Here is a 21,679-nt window from a genome sequence, read left to right on the forward strand (position 1 = left end):
ACACGCAGAAGTCTGGAGTCACAGTCATGGCGCTCTCTGAGCCCAGCGGATGTAAAGAGCCGCGGTTTTCCTCCCAAAATATAGAACTCAATCACTGTCAGCGTCACATTCATCTAGTTGGGAAACAATGCACCTCCGACAGTCTGAGGTGCGTCATCTGCGGATTTCTGTTTGCTCGTGAAAGGAGTGTTTGTGTGATTGCCAGGAGACAGAGCCTTTTTATTTTCCTCTCAACTTGTTTCCCTTCCCGAACTCTGGGTCATGACTGACAGAACGGCATCACAAGTGTTTGGGAGGAAAGCGCTTCATTTAGTTTGGAAGTCAAGAGCGAGAGACTCAGAGTTGAGCTGCCACTGTGAGCCACACAAGTTAATCTCATTGACTTTCTCAGGGGTTGTGTTGGCCGTGTCGAGTGGGAGGAAACCAGAGGGCAAATTGCCAAAGATGACTCAGGAAGTGTAGCTTATCCAGGATATGACAATGGCAGCGATAGAACTACTTTGAAGCCAATAAAGTGATTAAGAGACGACTGAACTTGAACCCATGAGGCCAATCGGAGTTCCCACCTGCTGACTGACTGAGTCAAACCGTTCAAAACAAACCATTTGTGTACACTTTTTTCATACATGGTTTGGCACAGTAGCTAAGCATCATCAATAAGAGAATTCAGGCGCTCCTGTCGCACTGCACATTAACTGTATCACTTGGCATTTATAGCACCGTCAGTAAGGTGGTAAGAGTAAGAGTCAGTAAGAGTAAGGTCGTAGTATTATCTCAGCTGCAGTTCAAAGTGGAATGTGAGTTTGTGGCAAATTAGTTTCCAGAATTTCAACGGAGAGTGGAAGGCATGAGACTCAGAAGTTTCCACGCACAGAACAAGCAGCTCTGTTTCCTCGGGTCATCACTATAGGAGTCATCAGCCATCTGTCTGGACGCAGTGTTCTCCTCTTCCGCCTCATTCATACTTGAAGAGAGAGGGGAATCGAAGCTTTGCTCCCTCACACCCACTTCTGGTGTGTTCATGCACCAAGACCTGAGGTGAGCACTTCCTTCTGGCCGCCTGCTTTTTAACATTTCAAACAATGCAGCAAAAGGCAGGTTTTATGACCCGACCGCTTCGAGGTTCTGCTCAATTAACATCTCTTATTCCCTGAATGAGTTTCGCCATCCATCTGTCTCCCATCAAGAGTCTTGCTCTTACGTTAAAAGTTGCTGATTGTGATCAGTGTACGCGTCAGCAGGAAGCGATCTGGTGAGAGCTGAAGGTCAAGGAGTCTGGAGCTCATGAAGTGACTAACAGGAAGCAGTTCTCGCAGGAGTAACAGGGAATTTAACCTCATGGAGCGTCCCAAACATCCCAGTGTGTGTGTCATTCTGGACAGTGTGTGGGACTCAAGTGGCTCTAGAGGAAGTGGGTTAGACTCGAGTACTGAGTCACACAAACCTATGTGGCTCTCCGTGACTCAACTGGCCTACACGGTGCACTAGTGTGCCCTGAGAGAGTGTCAGGTGAGCCGTGGGAAATGATCCAGTTTCACCTCATTTGTCTAGAATGTGTTGATGATCTACCAACGTGAGGCGATCACATGGATTCGGTCACATTTCGTCTATTCATTCTGTGCAACGCTCCTCTTCCCATACTCTCACAGCGAAGAAGCCGGTGAAACGTCTCTAACTTCTCCTCTCACTTGACCACACACCTTCATGACTGAACGTTAACGTCTCACTTCAAAACTTTATTGACACTCGTAGACTATCAAGGTTTGCTTCATTGTTTAAATGTTGGCTAAAAACTAAATGCAGAACCAAACAAATGCGCTCCGAAATGTATAGTGAGAAAGAATCATTGTTCTTATGAAGCAAGCTGAGGCAAAGAATGTTAAAGATTTGTCTGGACACTGAAAACTACAATAAAATCATGCAAAAAATAATAAAATCATGATATATTTCACCATATTGCCAACACATTTCTGGTGGCAATTTGTTCCTGCTAATAGCTTGGAAAAATAGCTGAGTGTCAGTAGCTCACAAGTTAAAACCGATTTTCTACAAGACTTTAAGCACAACTGTGCTTTGCCTGAGGTACCATTGTTGGTGTGTCTCAGGATTTTTTCAATAAACCAAGTGTCGTGGCTTTAAAAATAAGGTTGAAAAACACTGATCTAATATGCCAGAGTAAGAAATTGAGCTTCAAATGACTTGTCCAATTCACAGAGTCCCACATATCTGAGTGATTCACTGGAAGTACATCACATCTGAAGTGGTCATATTCTGCTTCTCTATTCACTCTTAACCCCAAATCCACCGGAGCAGACATTGAGTTAAAATGATCATAAACTGTGTAACAAATGCTTTGAGATCAATTTGCCTCCAGACACACGGCATAAATAAAGAGAGTCAGATCTTCTGACAGGAAGTGAGGTGTCATCATGTGGCATGGACTCCTGGATGCACTGAATCACACACGTCTGCTCGATTGTACGTGATCATTTGAGTCCAACACACCTGAGTGATTCGCTTTGACAGCATGAAGTGGGTTGTACTCATTGCTGAATCACACACGTGTGACAGAAGCAAGTGCCATGGGGTGACAGATTAAACCCCTGACTCCCAAACAACTCAGCAGATCCTTTTGACTCTGTGTACAGGAAGTGGATTAGCCTCGCGCTGCTAGCTAGATTCTGACTCATTGTCCTGTCGCCAGGTTGGCAGTGAGACAAACTGACACAAACAAAAGTGAGTCCCAGCTGTGCAGTCGTCACTATTTGGCTCCATATTCGACAACTTGAGTGTGAGTCGGGAGGTTTGTGCTGAGCACACCGGTCGCCTTCAGGCGCCAGAATCCAGCTTTATAGATACATTTGCCTGCTGAGCAGATTCGTGGTGACTGGGAGGAATCTGCGTTTGAAAAAAGTGCGAGGAATCCAGAAACACAGGTCAACAACCGTCTCTGTATTTTCTCTCTGCTGATCCAAATCCACGGCTTGAAAAACCCCTGGTCCCGTGGTGGACTCTGACACGCCTGGTTCACGGTAAGCAACTCTCACTGTAAAGGTTTCGCGGATGAGGTTCAGCTGGTCATTTGGAGAGGATTGGAATGAGTTTGTCAGAGGGAGTCGTGGAGAAGTTTGGGACGTGTAGAGACAGTGTTGGAGACGGAGAAGAGTTCTACCCACTCGATGATAACTAGCTCGCCCAACTGAAACCCAATTTTGATGGTGGTAATGCGGCCTGACCGAGCAGACAGCGAAGCCCTCTCCATTACCCCCAGACTAAAGGTCTTGTGTGGCGGCGTCTCTCCGTCTGAAGAAACACGATTATCTTGTTGTTGTTTCTGCTCTTGTCCTTGTATCGTCTGCTCGAATGGCGGCTTCCTCGACGGCATTAATGAAGACGAAGAGCAGAGTCATGCATCTCCCATTGTGAGCGACTCCTCCCGCGTCTCCAGGCGCAACCGTGGAGGAAAGTCCAGATTGCCTTGTCATAGTTGCTCTGCCACACTGTCGGTCTCGTCCGCTTTCCCTTTAGAACAATTGAATCCTCTGTCTGGACCGAGACGCTGCTCCGGAACTTTCCCCTGAGTTGTGGGAAGATGGAGGCCGCCGCTAGATTACCGCCGCACTGCTGTGTCCGCCGCCGATTCATCAGTTCCACAATAGTATTGTCAAAAATAAATCAACAATTGCATTTGTATATTCATAAGTTGTGACTAGGATTGTGTTCTTTTGAAGGTGTGTGTGATCTGAGTACTGTGGGGCATCGTGTGTCTTTGTGCGTGTGTGTCTTCATATGCTGCCATTGGGATGTTGTTCAGGGTAAGTTGTTTTTTTTTAAAATATCTGCTGCAAAATGAGGCATATTTGGCTGCAACAATCAATAAAAAATATGCCATATATGTGATCTCTGAGGGAATGAATGAGTGCGTGTCTGTGCTTCAGTTTTGGACAAGGGTTCTTCTGTTTGAGCTTTTTTTGGGGTGTTTATGTGTTACGATCAGGATCGCTTGTCTTCTTTTCACTTTTCATTTTTGTGTGTTCGATCTTTGCCTTTGGTGAGTCTGAATGTTTTAGAGTTAATTTTAGGGTGTGCGTTTGTGTTTTCAACTGAGTGTGCAGGGGTTGTTATATTGAGCATGCGTGTGTTTGGGCAGGATCTCGCTCTGACTGTTGACACGTCACAAGCGACTGCAGCAAACTTCCACCACAGCAGCGTCACCTGGAGCTTCATCAGTCTCCTTCGGTGCAACCTTCAGCGCCTCCTGCTTATTCCTGGTGTCACAGCTCCACCTCAGATCTCGCCTGGCTTTCCAGCAAAAACACACCTCCATGTTTCCTCTTAAAATAGAGTGCGCTTCAGATATAAAAAAAAAAAAATCTGACTCCATTCCGTCACGAGGAGACGAGCTTCTTCCTCTGGGGTGCCGCGGCTCCGGCAGACGTGCCATTGTGATGCAAAAATATTCAAATGTGGCCGAGTGGATGGAGCGGCTGCGAAGGAAAGTCAAAACTTGTCATGAACCTGCCGTGTTACTTTGCTAACTCGTCTGAAAGGGAGGATGATTGGCTGTAATCTGAAGGTTACGGGTTCAACTCTCGACTCCTTTGTGCCATTGTGCTCGAGCAGGAATCGAAACTCTGTTACTGTGTTGTGTGTCAGGGTTGGTGGGACCAGGTGAGAGGACGGGTGAGTCACGGACGGTTTGGTGTGTGTGTGTGAGCGTTTAAGCATGTCTATCCTAGTGAGGTCCAGTGTTGGGGAAAACACCACAGTAGGGGAACCTTTTGCTGGTGCCCACAAGGCATAGTTTTCTCAAGCGATCCTCGTGTTTGGGCCATCTGTGAGAGACTCATAGTAGAGCTCCCAGAAGAGAAGCTAGTTTATGTGGCTTCTTATTGAACCAGTTCAGATTCCATCTGTGTGAAACACTGACAATGCAAACATAAGGTCATGTCTTGAGTCGCAACACTGCACCCCCTCACTCTTATGAATCACTCCTCCCCATGTGAGAGTCCTAACTCGCCACTTTGAAGTCACAGTCTGACACACGAGGAGGAGGAGCGTAGAAAGTAGTGAAGTCTTGTGCCCCTGCCAAAAAGACAAGTCCTTGCCCGCGTCCTCGCAAAGTGACTGTCGGATGAAATCCTCGCAGAATCACAATCACCTTGTCACAGCAGACATGATATTCACGGCGCAGCAGCTCCGGGACAAATGCCACAGAGGCAACTTCAGAACAAGACCTTCACCCACCCGACAGTGACAGAGGGGAGTGTAAACTGTGGCGGGCGAGAGCGCTGCTTTCATGGCTTCTATCATGTGGGAAATGAAAGTTCTCGTTCCGCCCGTTCAGCTCTGCGCCGTGGAAACGTGTCTCTTTTTTAAGATTCCATTCACACCTGGAACTGAATCCTGAGAAGCAGCCTTAAATCAGAAGGTTTCTCACTCCAACTTTCATGGATCTCGACAGCTCGGCTGCTCAATGTTGCTCCTGCACTCGCTCAGACCTTCAACGCGCCTGACATCGTGATGCATTCAGGTGCTGTCAGAACAGTAGGACTTTCAAAAGATCTGCTATATCTGCCGTCAAAACAACAACCAACATGGGCTCAGACCGAGGAACACACACTCTGCATCAGGTCACACACACGACTTCTCCGTTGTACAGAGGGTTCCTAGACATCGTGCTTATAGACAGTGGTTATATAGAGTTTGTTTACTTCCGCTGCGTAGCTGAAACTGGCGCCACCGCACATAACCCAGTCCCATCATAGTCCAGCTACTGGCTACATGCTATCTTAGTCCAGCTACTGGGCTACATGCTAGCTTAGTCCAGCTGCTGGCTACATGCTAGCTCAATCCAGATACTGGCTACATGCTATCTTAGTCCAGCTGCTGACTACATGCTAGCTCAATCCAGATACTGGCTACATGCTAGCTTAGTCCAGCTGCTGGCTACATGCTAGCTTAGTCCAGATACTGGCTACATTCTAGCTTAGTCCAGCTGCTGACTACATGCTAGCTTAGTCCAGCTACTGGGCTACATGCTAGCTTAGTCCAGCTACTGGCTACATGCTAGCTTAGTCCAGCTACTGGCTACATTCTAGCTTAGTCCAGCTGCTGACTACATGCTAGCTCAATCCAGATACTGGCTACATGCTAGCTTAGTCCAGCTGATGGCTACATGCTACCTTAGTCCATCTACTGCCTACATACTATCTTAGTCCAGCTACTGGCTACATGCTAGCTTAATCCAGCAACTGGCTACATGCTATCTTAGTCCAGCTACTGGCTACATGCTAGCTTAATCCAGCTACTGGCAACAGGCTATCTTAGTCCAGCTGCTGGCTACATGCTAGCTTAGTCCATCTACTGCCTACATACTAGCTTAGTCCAGCTACTGGCTACATGTTATCTTAGTCCAGCTACTGGCTACATGCTATCTTAGTCCATCTACTGCCTACATACTAGCTTAGTCCAGCTACTGGCTACATGCTATCTTAGTCCAGCTACTGGCTACATGCTATCTTAGTCCATCTACTGGCTACATGCTAGCTTAGTCCATCTACTGCCTACATACTAGCTTAGTCCAGATACTGACAACATGCTAGCTTAGTCCAGCTACTGGGCTACATACTAGCTTAGTCCAGCTACTGGGCTACATGCTAGCTTAGTCCAGCTACTGGGCTACATGCTAGCTTAGTCCAGCTACTGGGCTACATGCTAGCTTAGTCCAGCGACTGGGCAACTTCTGCTTCCTAGGAACCACCATCTCTGAGGACCTCAAATGGGAACAGACCATCAGGTCCATGTGACTTGCACCCAAATGTTCACAAACCTCACAACTTCCACACAGACTTTCCTCCCTCACACTGCAGCAGTTGAAATCCAGATTCTCAATTTGTCACTGCAGCAGCCGAGGCAACATAAAACCACTCTGGTGGAAAACACTTGAGCCGGGGAATCCCAGGGCAACCCCGGAACACTGCGCCCAGACCCCACGCTTTGTTCCACTTCCCTCACCTTCAGCAGAAGGTGCTTTTCAGGAGGAAACATGTTTCATATTCATGGTCTTATCATTGAAGATAGAGCTTTTGGATATTTGCCAAACAACCCTGCTGAGGTCACTTTCACACCACACTTGAGCTCCATGCAGATGAGACTCTGTCGCCGCAGGCGCTGTTGGCTGTGGGCGCTCGGCCCCAACAGCACCGGCACAGACCTCTCGGCTGCTGTGTTCCGGCGCCGCTCTCTCAGTCAGGTGAGTGTTAAATGAAAAGGCCTGATCTACTGGGCTTGAACAAAAACAGAGATGGCGCTGGCGTGACGGGAAGGTAATCCGCGGCGCGTCCTGAGAGGGATTAAGAGTTCCGGTCGTTAATCTTCACGATGAGCTTCGGATCACAAAAACTCATAAAAGAGATGTCAACACAGCAGTGTTTGTTGATGGTGGCAGAGGATGTGGACCATGCAAGTACTGACCACATTCACTGTAATGGCCAAGAAGTGCTCTGTTATGATGGCGTAGGTAGCAGGATGTGGAGAACACAACTCAAAATCCAGCACACAGAAACCAACACCTCGATCTTACAAGAGAGCGCAACACTCTCAACGGCATCATTTCCCGTACATCACTGCACGTATTAATCGCACTTGGTTGACCTCTGATGGCCTCATGAGGAGTGTCACTACCTCTGACGCCATTTGTGCAGGAGAGTGGAGATCACCAGCGTTTTCCAACCGGAGAGTGCTGTGAGAGACTGTCAGGTGTGCCGTGGGAAAATGATCCAGTTTCACCTCATGTGTCCGGAGACAGAGGTGGGTGATATGTTGACATTGAATCATGACAATGAGAAGGTGTTGAGGAGCAACCAAGGTGAGGAGATCACATGGATTCACTGACATTCTTTCTCTCCACTCTACTGTAGAGCTCCAGTGTGTTGATGCACTGATCTGTCCCTCAGTCAGAGCAGCGCTGCTGTGGTGCGCCGCGCACTAACAGCCAAGAAGCCACTCACATGCACAACTTCCAGCTGTTTTTAAACCTGATGCGCCTCTAACTTGACCACACAGTTTCACCACAGAACCATGGAGGGAGGGAGGGAGGGATCCTTGTCCCTAAAGACTGTCTACACCGCAGAACTTTATTGATACTCATGGACTGTCAAAGTTTGCTTTGTGGTTTAAAAGTTGGCAAAAAACTAAATGTACAACAAAATAAATGTGCTCCAAAATGTGAAGAGAGAAAGTATAATTGTTTTTGTAAAGCAAGTTCAGGCAAACAATGCTAAAAACAACAATAAAGTCATGCAAAAGACAAGTGATAAAATCGAAACAGTTACTTAAAGTAAGTAAATAAATAAATAAATCATTATTTTTGGCCCGCCCCTTTCTGGACACATTTGAAACAAATAAATTTTCTGCAATTTGTTTCAGTAAAATAACAATCGAGTGTCAGTAGCTACAGTTTTTCACGAGTGGATCAGGATTTTCTGTAGGACTTTAAGCACAAGTTCGCTTTGGCCGAGGTTCCTCTGGATTTTTTCAATGAACCAAAGGCGCCGCGGCTAGAAAAAGGTTGGAAAACACTGCCGTAACACAAGAGACCCGTCTTGGCACAGCAACCTTACAAGTGTTCGTCCATTCCTCAGACGTTCTGTGGGAACACCAAGGTCCAGATTCAGCCTTCCACTGTCCCAATCGTTCTCACCAGATCCTCATTTGTACCTGAATGTTTCCATATCACTGCGATATACACGACTGAAGCTGGAGCTCCCTGATGCCAAATCCAGGTGGGAATATGGCGGCGAAAACGCCCAGGTCACAGCGTCTTAAACGGCAAGACAATCGTACCAACTGTAAAACTGAACCAGTACAGTCGATGGGGTGTGTGAGTCATACAGGGCATCACCTGCCTCTCACCCAAACTAGCTGAGAAAGCAGCCGAAATTGAGTCATTATTTATCTGCACATCAATCGGCAAGAGTGATCGGCAGCGATGGTCACAGCAATGGAGGAAACACAGAACTGTTGGCAGCGGACGAGGGAAAACAGCTGGTCGGACTCCAGGCAAAAGGTAACCGGTGCCTCTGGGAGAGAGTAGATAAGAGGCGACTGGAGGGGGAACGAGAGCTCAGATAACGGACGAGACAGGAGCGAGGTAGAGGAAAGCAAGCGGTGGTCGTCTCATTAAGGAGGTCTGCGTGCAGGTCCCAGACGGAGGGGAGGTAATTGTAAGGGGGGAGGGGGGACATCTCGTCTCATTTGTGTGGCTCCACCAGCTCCCAGTCCACGTGTGGCTTTGTTTCAGCGAGCTTCCTCCAAAACAACTTTTGTTTGTCCCAATTACTGAAGTTGGACAACAGTTGTTGGGCTAATAACAAAGGGGTCCGTCGGCGCCACCTTTAAATGAGTCGTCTGCCTCCACAATAGAAACAATCAAAGCCAAACAAATCTATCTCCACTGGAATGAAATCACCAATTGGCCACAGACATAAATCCCTGTAATTACTTCTTAATACAAGAAGGGAGAGGCGGTTCAGCAATATTGGTCTGTAGGGTGGACAATAGTCTCCAATTACGGCTCTCTTTGTCCACAAATAGCTTTCATAACTGACGTCTGGAACCAGGTCCACGATATGACTTCAGGCTCGGCTCACCACAGCCTGTCTTTCTTGCTTACCTGCCTTAGTTCTGCAGAAGAGGATATTCAACTCCTGCTGGCCGTCATACCCAGAGGTGAGTGTACGGTCGACTCATTTCAGATCAGACACCGATCAACCTGCCAGCGACTCACGCCGTGCTCAGTGACCCAAAGGGTCCAGTCTGATAGACGCCTCCGGGAACAAAAAATAAAACACTCGCCCAAAGACGTCTTGTCGGTGTTCTTGTTGTTTATTCTTCTTCAAGATCCAGACCAAACTGACTGAAGGTCCATTTATGCTCAACGCGACAAACAGACTTTGTATTTCTGTACGTACAAACAGAGCAGTACCACAAGAAACCCAGAGGGCACTGTTGCTACTCGATATGTGGCCCTAATGAGACACGAAGAAGACAAATTCTCCGTCCTCCAGTCGCAATATATTTAACAGCCTCACTGACTGTCACTACCTGATCTGTTCCGCCTGCCTGATGTGGTCCGCCGGAAATTCCGGTGCTGGAACCAGAAATTGTGCATGTTTTACCAACTGACTTTTTCTTATAATAGGCGCATGTGTACATGGTTGTATTGCGCAAAGGTGCAGTTTTTTACGTACTAAAATAGTCTTTACTTAAAATAGTCCAGATTTAGAAATTGTATGTTTTTTATCCGATATTTTTTTAAAATCCAACACTTCATCACTCCTGCTCCTGTTAAATCTATGTTTAACAATTTTCCTATACAATAATGACAATGTATCAGAAGCAATAAGCAATACATTGCGCAGGTCAAATGACAACGTGATGACGTCATGACACTAAAAACGTGTGCGTACACAGTGAATACTGTGTACTAACGCATGTGCATAAAAACGTATTATTTCCTATTTTAACAATTATTTAAAAAAATAAACAGAAACTCACGCAATATAACCAGTAAACACAATTCGTAGAACTTGCGCATGCGTGTTACTAACATCCGGTTGCAGGACCGCATCATTCAGGCAGACCACATCAGGCGGTGACACTGACCACCACCACCTACAACGCTGCCTCTGTTTCCTCTTTCGTCTGAAAGCTACATTATCAATACTTTTCCACAGTCGCCATGTTGTTTTTGGAGTTTGCTGTTGTTATAAAATTTGTACTCTGGGCTGCTCCCCCTGGTGGATATATTGGTGAACAGCGATACCAATGTAAAGAATGCATGGAAGCATGTGGCCAGTGACAGTGAGAACGCTTGAAAAGGACGGGTACGTTTTCGCATGTAAAGGGAGCATCAATGGTCCTAAACCCCACGTTCTACTCAAGACCATCTGAACTGAGACCTAGACCAAGGGGACCAAGACCGAGACAAGACCACGATTTTGATGGAGCAGGACCAAGACCAAGGAGTACTACACTACCTGTAGAAATACAGTCCTCATCAACACAGTGAAACATGATGTGTTGAAGACTGTTGGGCTCTAGTCACTGGTGGTACCCGTTCTTCCAGTCAATACCTAAAGCTGGTCAATGCAAATGTGAGTAGAAATTGATTCAGAGCTTTGTGTGTTGGTCAGCTCTTTCTTTATCATGATAAGCTGATGCAGAAGCCTTGTGACAGAAGACACTGCACTGATCTGCCTCATGATCTCCAGCGTCCCCTCCCACGTGAGCCAGACCCCAAGATACTCCAACTCCTTCCCCTGGGAAAGAACCACATCTCAAGTCCATCACATTGTGCGGAGCAAAGTCTGTCCAGCGCCAGTCTTGATGTAGCTCACAGAACCACACTATCAGCAGTAACCATTGGCACCTTGCCTACATAAATACAAAATATCCAAAGAAGTCCTGGTCCAACCTCAGTGGCTCTCAGTCAGACTCCCGACAACCTGCGCCAGACTCATATCGGAAGAACAAGTTCTGGTGACAGGGAATCGGTAGCAACATGCTTTATTGCTTTTCCGAACCAACAAAACACATTTCGACTCTCGTGCATAACCCAGGGAACCAAAGGTCCAGTTGAGTTGTGATCTGGTCCCCCATTCCTCCACCAGGAAACACAGCACACAGCTGCACCGATGAGCCTTCACTCCAGAGTGTGAACCGCAAGGAGTTGGACCAGATCTGTCAGTCACATTCTCTGAATATAACGCTTGAATTCCTTCAAACAACAGCTTGCCATGGAAAAAACAGGTTTTTAGTGTTTTGAAAAAATATGAGGGAAGCTTCCACTTTCAAATTAAAAGTTGAACGACTGCATTTATGACTAGCAATCTCAACCAACGCTCGAATATCTGATGTAATGTTGGCCAAACATCTCAGACTAAATGCAAAATGCATTCTGATAATTAAAGTTCAAATTTAGTGGAGTCCGTGAGCCAGAAGTCTGATTTTTGGGGGAAAACATGATGCTGTCCAGCCTCAGCTGAAGAGGGGAGCTGTACGGAGAGAGTCCTGCTGTTTGCTGTTGATTCGGGAGCATCTCTGAAGGCGTTCCAACATCTGCCGCGAGACTCCGGGAGGAAAGCTGTTTGATGTTGATGGAGTAGATTCTTCAGGGTCACAAATAGAGTCCATTTTTATCAGCTTGTTTTGGCGCCAACACTTCCCGCTCTCACTCCTCACTGAGAACTCCTGTTTTGAAGGGTTTGAATTAGTCTATTTATGACTCCTCTGGAAGTGAAACGCTGATAGATTATTTCATGAATGGAGATGAGTCACAAGTCTGAATGGTGCAATACACACAGAGGAAAACAGCCACGGTAGCAGTGGTTGGAAAGTAAGTGGTAGTAACGAAAGATGTGATTGAAATAAAAAAAAATGCATAATTGAATGATAATGTAAGAAAAAACAAAATTGAAAAACAGGGGAGAAACAGTTAGCTAGTGCTTTCAGAGATGAAAAGTTACAATAACATTTAATTAGAAAATATATATATATATAGCTATATATAAATAATTAATATATAACATGGCAATAATTTTGAGTAATATAAATAAATATATTATCTATATATGAATAAATATATAATAAATATATGAAATAAATAACACAATAATTACAGTTAATAAAAAAAATAGTGTGATCTGAAAAAGAAAAAAATAATAAATGTCATAAAAAAAAAATCTGTGAATTCAGTGTCAGAAAAGAACACATCAAATCGAACAAAGAAATGTAAGCTAATAAAAGTGGAAGTTTGTCCAAAAAAATTCTGAAACCAGATCTTCAAAACATTATTTAAAAAAAACCCAAAACAAAACATAATAAAATCTAAAAAATGTCACTTTTCACTTCTTAGAATAAAAACGGCAAAAACCTATTAAAAATAGAATGAAGAAATACATAAGTAAGCATTTTAAGTATTTGTGTATTGTTTATACTTATTGACTTTTGAAATTGGACTTGAAACTGTCACCCTAACCAGCCTGGACCACAGTAAAGGTCAGCGATGGCTGTCAGAGTCGCGAGGCTTCGCACCCTGCGACACAGCTCCGTCCTCACCTGACGTCACGTCATCTTCCTGCACTGCTGAAATCTGCCTCTTCAAAGGCACCTGGTGCATGATGGGTAAACGCCCCCTCTCATTCACAACAGCAGAGCCGCCTCACCCGCGATGAGTCAACAGTCTGAGAGTCTAATCTGCCCCAAAACCTGAAGTGGGCCACAGCGGGCGAGGCGAGTCTTCCTCCCCCGCTCCTCCCTGCATCCCTCCTTCCTTCCCTCGCTAAGCAGCTGCTCTCCTGCTGCCGACAGCACAGTCCGGATCATAATGTGAAAATCCTCTGATCTCTTTAACCCCAGTCACGGCCCTTCACATCCAGCGGTTCCTCCGACACACATCGCCACCAAATAGCTGGTCTTAAAGCTGCTGACCTGAGAGCAGAGAGCCACTCATGTCTTTGTTCTACCTGTACCACCTTGCTGCAGCCGACAGCCAACCAGCTCCAGTCAGGTTCCACCCGGATGTGTTGTCCAGATGCATAGAATTATTAACTTGGATCTCTTTAGCACCAAGCCTGTCTTGAAATGGCCACAGTGGCGTCAGAAGTAGGATGCAGCCTATCCACCAGTATGGGTACGGGTGCAAAGGATGTCACATAGAGGCCACACCCTGCATTTATTTGAAACATTCTCTCAAATCATTCAGGTTTAGCTCATGAAGCGCTAGTGCAGTACTTTCGCCAGCACAACAGTGGGCAACAGGGAAGCAGCCTATGAAGACATACGCATTCAAACAAGCAGCAAAAAAATCATATTGTTGACACTAAAGATTCAGATTTCTTTATTGTCCTTAGGCATAACATCGGAGATGCACTGCAGGACGAAATGACTTTGCATTTTTGGCCGCAATAACAACAATTCTGTAAACAATAAAAGGTTAAAACCAACTCAGACAAGGCAGCATATATATCCTCCATTAGAGTCACGAGACGGGATGAAACCTGTAGACGCAACTGTTTTGATTTTGCTGACTCATGAAAGTGGTGGGCAAACTGCAGTACACAGGCTCATTCAACTTCACCAATTGACACCAACAATTTCATCGGTTCACACGGACTGGCAGACATAAAACTTGGGCGTCGCTCCGGAGCGTTTCACACGCCAGGGAGCACCAGCTTAGCTGAACCAAGACCGCGCCAACTCAACACACCTGTTGAAGTAAATAACAAAGGATGTGAAACAGCTCCATTGCCAATCCCTCGCACACATCCCACTACAAGATGAAGAATAAACCTCATATTTTGTTCCCTCCACTAGATGTGAAAACTCCACAGTCTGAATTCTTTGGAGCGTTGTGGTACTTACTTGGAGGCACCTTCCCTGACACCCAAGGTCACCTTACTCAGAATAAAAGGGTTAAGGTCCGGGTGAGTGTAAAAACAAGTGCAGTCCAGTCGGAGCTGCGTGCTGTTGGGATGTGAGCAGTCCAGCAGAGGTTGAATGGATGGCGCAGGTGAGAGGGCAGTTTTAAAGGGGATCACACTGTGGAGAGCTCTGTGGCTTTTCAGGTTTCTCCCCTGTGCTTCAGCAGCATTGGGGTTCCACACAGGCTGGGATTATGACCCCCGACACTGGGACGAATCCCACTGCAAGATTGCAGTCTGGGTAATGTTTTGATTATGAGGTGCACTTGGGAGGGTGCAGTGTAGTGTGACACTGAGGAGAGAAGGGGAAAAGGAATCCGCCGACGACGATGGGAGGGGCAGGCGTGTGTTGAGATATGGTGAGGGTGGGAGCAGGTCTTCAGGGCAGAAGATGACGGAGTGGAGTTGGAGGAAATACAGATCTGTGTGTGTCATCGGTGTAGCAGTGAAAACCACTGTGACAGAGAGGTGAGCTTTCAGGCAGGAAGTAAATCTTGACCGTGACCAAAATTTGGGACCAAAGAGTCGAACACTTTGAGAACAGAAGCATTGGCCTGTTCTTCAACTTATTGAGTTTTGTGGACTTGGGTGAAGGCTCACTGGGGGACTACAGGAGCACCTGACTCTGGTGGTGGGGTGCCGCGAACTTGGGCTCTGACGGGGTCACAGGATCTGTTTCATGCATCGAAAGAGAAAAATCCACATTGTGGAGCTTTTAAATGATAATGTTGGTGAACAAACAGATCTTTTCTACAAACTGTCCCCCGTTCTTTATCCTCACGTCTATTATACTCCCTCTCTCGTGTCACTCAACACCCTCTCCTCACGCTCGCGTCCTGCTGGAGAGTTCCACAGCAAAAGTCTAGTGAGGTGAAGGGATTCACGCTCTGATGAGATTATCTCGCAGGGAGGTTTTGATTTCCACACCACAGCGGCTAAAAACAATCCAGTTAACAAGATTCTGCGGCTTCTCTCGATTAAACACCCGCAGCTCTGCGCGGTTTTAGCACCGGATCCGATGCTTATCTCCTTCAACCAGGGTCAGTCAATCAGTCGGACGTGATAAAAGGTCGTCAAAGAAGAAACCCTCCGAGAATTGGCTCATAAGAGGGTGACTTTTATTGTCAGGTGGGTCGCTCTGAAAGTTCCTGGCCGGTCGCCCTTCGAGGGACGGGCAAGCTCATGGATGCTCTGTTAGAGGGTGGAGAGTGACAAAGGTAAATCCTCTTCGCCTTGTTACAGGCGAGCAATCGCTACACAGATTTACCTGCGAGCTTGACCAGGACAATACAACCACCCACAACAGTGGAGAAATCCAGGAGCCTGACGCAACAAGAATCCAACAACGCAGAGAGGATTTTATTGCAGTGTCACGTTTCTCCGTCATTTGTTGTTGTAACTAAATCAACAGTCTTTATTATTTCCATTTTTCATCCCTGAAAACAGAATCATATCAAGATTTGTCGGCCAAAGAAACGTAGCAAGTCTGTTGGCACTATTTTCCGCAAGGTGTCGCAAACAAATATGTTCACATAATGTTCACAACTTGGTGCTAAAACTATCAGGGGCAGGATTCATGTAATTCTAACAAACTCGACTGCTGAGATATCATGTCTGAAAAGCCGTGTATATTGTCATTATTCCTGTGCTATGTCCATCATGCCTGTTGTCGATTCCACCAGCAACATTTTTCCCATTATCATTATGGCTGTATTTCTTTGCCGCTAACACAAGTTTGCAAGGTGAAGCTTCGTCCGTATCACCACCACTGACAACAGTTTTTCTCTCCGATTTCCTTCCTCACGCACTGTTTAATTCATGAATTAGTCAACGAATTGTTGGCTCCATCAGTCTCGTCTTTGTTCCTGCCACGACTCCACAGGTTCCAGATGAACGCTTCATGTTGTGCTTTTTGGTTGAGGCTTTGGGAGACCTTGCTGAAGCATTTGAAATCAGATCACAGAGCTTCAGTCGAGCCTGCTGTCAGATCATAGGAACACACGTCTCACCAACGATCCATCAAATTATAATGGACCAAAACAAGATCTCCCCACAAAGCCAGTCGGTTTTGTGACGTGTCATTTGATTCTGTAGTGGTGGTTGGCTGGTCAGAATCCCCAACAGTACAGGTGAGCTGAGACCAGCCGTCATTCAGCCTGTAAATCCTCACTCATGCACAAGATAGTTGTACTGCCTACAGCTACAATGGCACCATCACTCAAATGTACAGGGCCAATGACAGCAACTCCAGTTCAGTCAGATGTGAGTGATTCATCCAGTACATCGGTCAAAAGTGTTAAGACACCAGCAACTTCTTTTGACACTTACATTCTGTGGTGACCAAAACTGTCTAACAAAAAGGCTACACTCACCGTGACTCAGCCCGATATGTGGCTCTCCCATGGGTTCGATGCATAAAAAGGTCATCAACCCAGTCAGACTTGAGTTGTAATGGTCCGCTGAAGCTTCATGAAACAGTGACTTCATTTTCAGAGCACAGTAGGTGGCGATCAAGGTTTCAAAGTTTCATTACCATAGTAGTTCAAGCTGAAGATCATAGAGGAGACAGCACCATCAGATGGGCTGTTTTATAACTCTTTTATGAAGCTTCATGGACCACGGTCATAAGTTGTGACAAACTTGAATACATTGTTTTGATCCCAATTTCCTATGAACCACTGATAAAAACTCATTTCAAGACTTAATGTTGCTTTGCATTACACACCTCAGCAGTTTTGGCAGTCATAATGTTATGGCTCATTGGTAAAAGTTGTCGATCATGTAGCTTAAGCTTTAATGTTGTTGTGACCAGATTCCACAAGGTGAAGTCAGCAGGAGTCCACTCCACGTCTCCCCCTGCCGCCGCTTCACAGGTTCAAAGCAACGTGTGACTCATCCTGGCGCTCGGCGTCGCTCCTTATCAGCCTGTCAACATCAGCGCGAGACGCGTCTCTTCCTTCTGTTTGAGGCTGAATATCACAAACTAAAAACGTGTTTTCAAACCTGCAGCTGCTGAGCTCACTTCCAGCAACATCTGTGAAATCAGCTCCGACTCCTCCCTTTACTTCTCGTCTAATCAGAGAATATTCAAGAGGCGCTTCTTCTCCACGTCGGCAGGACGTGACCGGACTGAGCAAACGTGTTTGTTTGTGAAACTTCGGAGGTGTCTCACACTTCGCTGCCTTCATCTTGTCTACAAGACCAGAACACAACAAACCTCGCTGCACCGCTCTGCGTGTCGTGTTCAGGGTGACCTTTGATCCAGGAAGTGAGTGTGCATCAGACTCGGGTCAGAGAAACCGATGAACAGCTTCAATAAGAGTTGTTTTTTCAGTGTTTTGGGTCATTTATTCTTGAATCTGATACTTCAAGGCTACACACACTGGATCAACCTTCCAGTTGGTCAGCTCATGTGGAGGGGTCCAGGAGGTGCCCTAAAAGTTACCTCCACTGGCTTCTCATTGAGGAGCGGCGGATGTACCGGAGTGTGTCCTGGATGACTGAGCTGCTTGTGTTTTTTTTCCCCCAATCTCTTCACCTCACCATGACCCCCCACTCATGAACAAAACCCTAGAATATGGCCTCCTCCACCTCGCAATCTCAGTCCAAGCTTTGACATCACAAGTTGTGAGCTTGTATCGATGAGTTTGACAACTTGGTTCAGTAACTGACTTCACTCACAAAAGGACCAATGAAGTCTTGCATTCAACATGTGGTCTGAAAAACAGGAAGCTGCCCAGACAGGGACGGGTCTGTCTTCAGCAAGATAAATCAAAAATGCATGACTGGATTTCAGTCACATTCACAGGAATGATGATGATGGTCACAGTGACAATACATGTATCCAACTGCACCCATGAGTATTTGGATCGTTCAAGCACATGTTGCGCTCTCATGTGTTGCTGCCCCCTGCTGTCGCATTGAGCTCATTGCTATCAATGCTACGTCACATGCGAAGAAGAAAAAAGACCTGGACTGTTACGCTAAAATGAATGTCGAGCAATAATATTTTGATTCATAAAAACGGCCATGGCAGAGGAGAGCTTTTCTAGACACACTTGATCTATTTTGTCAAAATTTCCGATCCCAACGTCAAGCTTGACGTCTGCAGGTTTGCCGAAACCACTCCAGACTTGTTTTGCAGTCGCATGTTGGGAGCTAGTTTCAAAAGTCAGAAATATTTTTGGCCACATATTGGTTGTTGTTGGTCTTCAAATGAGCATTTATTCACATAATATTCATACCAGTAAAACATATTGGACGTGGAAGTCAGCAGAAGCCTCGGAGGTGGACAAAGCTTCTGTCTGAAGCACATTCAGCGCTAAATATGTTGTGAGCCGCCTGCTGCTCTTAAAAATGCAAATGTTTTTCTTTCAAAACAATCCGTGATGTGAATATTTTCTGGCAAATGTGCAGCTAATACACGTGTGAATATGCAGTTTATTTATGGTGATATATGTTCCATAGTCTAAGAAGGATGATTTACGAAGCTCATCTGAGACTAACATCAGCCCAGAAACAAGTTTTTAGCCTTTTAGGAATGTTGAGTTTTCTTCTCTATTTCTTGAACTACAACTTGTCTCGCAGGTGTTCTTGCCAATCAGGGCGATAATAGTGTGCTGTGCCTCAACACTGAAGACGTCGCTGCTTGATGAGGAGACTGAAACAGCGTTTGGAGATCTCATTAAATTGTAATAGCTCTAACTATCTTGTTTGGAAATCAACAACTTTTCAAAGTGGTCAAAATCCTTCACCCTTTTCAAACTGTTTGTCATCCACAAGAATAGCTTCAATAGCGTGCGATGACTCAAAACAGGGCTTATTTCTTTTTACAGCTAGAAAATAAGATCAAATATTCTCTGAAATAACTCGGATATTTCAGTTCGACTGAAACCGGACTAAATAAAAATCACAAAACGGTCCTGTGATGAAGAACGGAAGAGGGCAAGAAAGGGATGAGAGCTGGAAGAGGAGATAACCAAAAGAGGAATACAAGAGGAAATGAAAATGGTGGTGTTTGGAGGAGTGAGGATGAGGAGGAAAAGACTGTCGGAGGAGAGGAGGAAGAGAGGCGATAAACCTAAGAAAGAGCGAGTGGATTATGAGATAGGAAAGAAAGAAAAGGCAGTGTGTTGGAGGGAGGGTCGGCGAAGTCAATATTTGCTCCGGTTGATTAGTTTTCCAAAATTAGCTCAACAAAACTTTCCTGTTTATCACCTTCTTATTAATATTTAAGCTGGAAAAACCACAGCAACGCTGAAGTTATCGTAGCGTCGTCAACGCTTCAAACTTATTTTAAACTTATTATTATTTCAGCTTATTACATTAGCTACTTTATTACATAATATATGGAAAGTTAGCGCAAAAACCTACTACAGCTAACATTAACGGCAAAGATGCTAACATACGATATGAGCGTGAATAAAGAAGGAGCGACTGTACCGCAGCTTATCTGGCTTTCTTGCCTTGACTTAAGCTGCATGAGCCTCAATGCTACAGTAGCACTACAGCATTTCAGCTCCCTCAGTGACATCACCCGATGCACTATTTCCCAAGTTGGCTTCCCCAAGGAGTAGAACCATGATGCGCGGTCCCCGGGATTTGGGTTTCCTCTTCCTTTTATCGTTGCAAACTGAAGGTATTTAGCTTCTATCTGGACTTGATACGCACAGGAACAGCTTTCATCACTATCTTCTCTCCGACTTTGAGAACGGGACACACTGAACTCAGCCGTGACGTCATTCCCACCTCTGACTTCCATGGCAAGGGATATGATTCAGCCTTCCAGTCTTCACAACGGTGAACATTTTCATCAAATCCAGTGTCCACTCTTATTTTATCCACCAACAGAGGTTGTTTTGCCAGACCAACTCCAGAGCTCAACAGACAACTGCAGACAACTGCAATGTGTGGAATGTTAAATTCCGCCCTGTTCACCCACCAGGAAAACAGATAGTGGCACCTCTCACACTGGTTCCATCGGACCTTCAACAAGTAGGGTCGCAAGTGAGTCACAGCATCTCAGTTAGCGATGGATTTGACACGGCAAACTCAGCTGAAAACAAGTTCAGCTTTGATGTCAGACCTGAATATAACTGTTTCTGCTCCTCATCTCCAGATGGAAAAGGTTCTGAGCAGCGAGAACATCGCAGCCCAGCAGCTCCTACATCTGAAGGTCAAACAGGAGAGTGGTTTTGGTCAAAAGTTCTCATGAGTCCCCTCAGTTTCACAGTTTCAAAAGACAATGGTCTGGACCCACGGGTCACACCTCACGAGAGCCACTCGCGCCGCAGTAGAAGGCACACCGATCCAGGTCAAGGTCAAACTGGCACCATCAAAGACCATGAACCAGAACCGCGCGTCTGGAGCCGAGCGCAGGCGGAACAACAGGTGAAGCGGGTCCTACCTGCGTGTCCAGCGGCTCCCCGTGCTCAACGACGCTGACGAACGGGATCTCCAGGAAGGAGGCGATGAAGTCCACCTGTAGCAGCTCCTGGCGGTTCTGAGGGAAGGCGAGCACGGCCGAGACCCCCTGCACCACCACGCCCTCGCACACGCACCGGAACATGGACGCGGGGTCCCCTGCCGAGGGCTGCCTGCTCACCAGCTCCAGACTCAGGTTGTAGGGCAAAAAGTTGTACTGGTCCCGGTCCCGACCCGCGGCGCGGCTGAGCGCCGCCTGGATCTGCGCCCGCGCCGCCCGCTGCGCCGGCAGGAGCGCACCGACGCGCACCGTGTGTCCGATCTGGGCCAAGATGTGGCAGGGCTGCGGGTGGAGGAGGCACGGCTGGACCAGCAGGAGATGCAGGAGGAGGAGGCCGAGAGTCCGGGACGAGGAGCAGAGGGAGGAGGTGAAATTCATCCTGCTGCGCTCTCAGCATCGCTGTGCCGCTCCTCCGTCTCTCCTCCTGCTGCTGCTGCTGCTGGAACACTGAGAGGAAGAGGAGGAGGAGGAGGAGGAAGCTGCTGCTGCTGCTGCTCAAGCGGAGGAGAGAGGGAAGCTCCTGCTCCTCCTACTGACGGAGGAGATCCAGAGAGTCCCGGACAGAAGCGCAAAAGTAGAGGCGCAACATCAGTGTGGAGGAGAAAAGTGTAGAAGAGAGAGAGAGAGAAGAGTGAGATGAGGAGGAGGAGGAGAAGGCGACTTCTCCTCATGATTTTACTCAATGAATTTTTTTTGACGCTACAGACTT

General features: G+C 46.5%; 1 protein-coding gene across 1 annotated transcript in view; it reads right to left on the reverse strand.

Moving 5' to 3' along the window:
* Window positions 1–21,379, reverse strand: part of grin3bb (glutamate receptor, ionotropic, N-methyl-D-aspartate 3Bb) — a 61,769-nt gene extending 40,390 nt beyond the window's left edge. The window contains exon 1 of the mRNA XM_053853230.1: window positions 20,893–21,379. Within this exon, the coding sequence (XP_053709205.1) occupies window positions 20,893–21,348 (456 nt within the window). The 5' untranslated portion in view covers window positions 21,349–21,379. The remainder of the gene's footprint in view (window positions 1–20,892) is intronic.
* Window positions 21,380–21,679: the final 300 nt, after the last annotated feature.

Source organism: Synchiropus splendidus, chromosome 1 (assembly GCF_027744825.2).
Source record: "Synchiropus splendidus isolate RoL2022-P1 chromosome 1, RoL_Sspl_1.0, whole genome shotgun sequence".
Lineage (NCBI taxonomy): Eukaryota > Metazoa > Chordata > Actinopteri > Syngnathiformes > Callionymidae > Synchiropus > Synchiropus splendidus.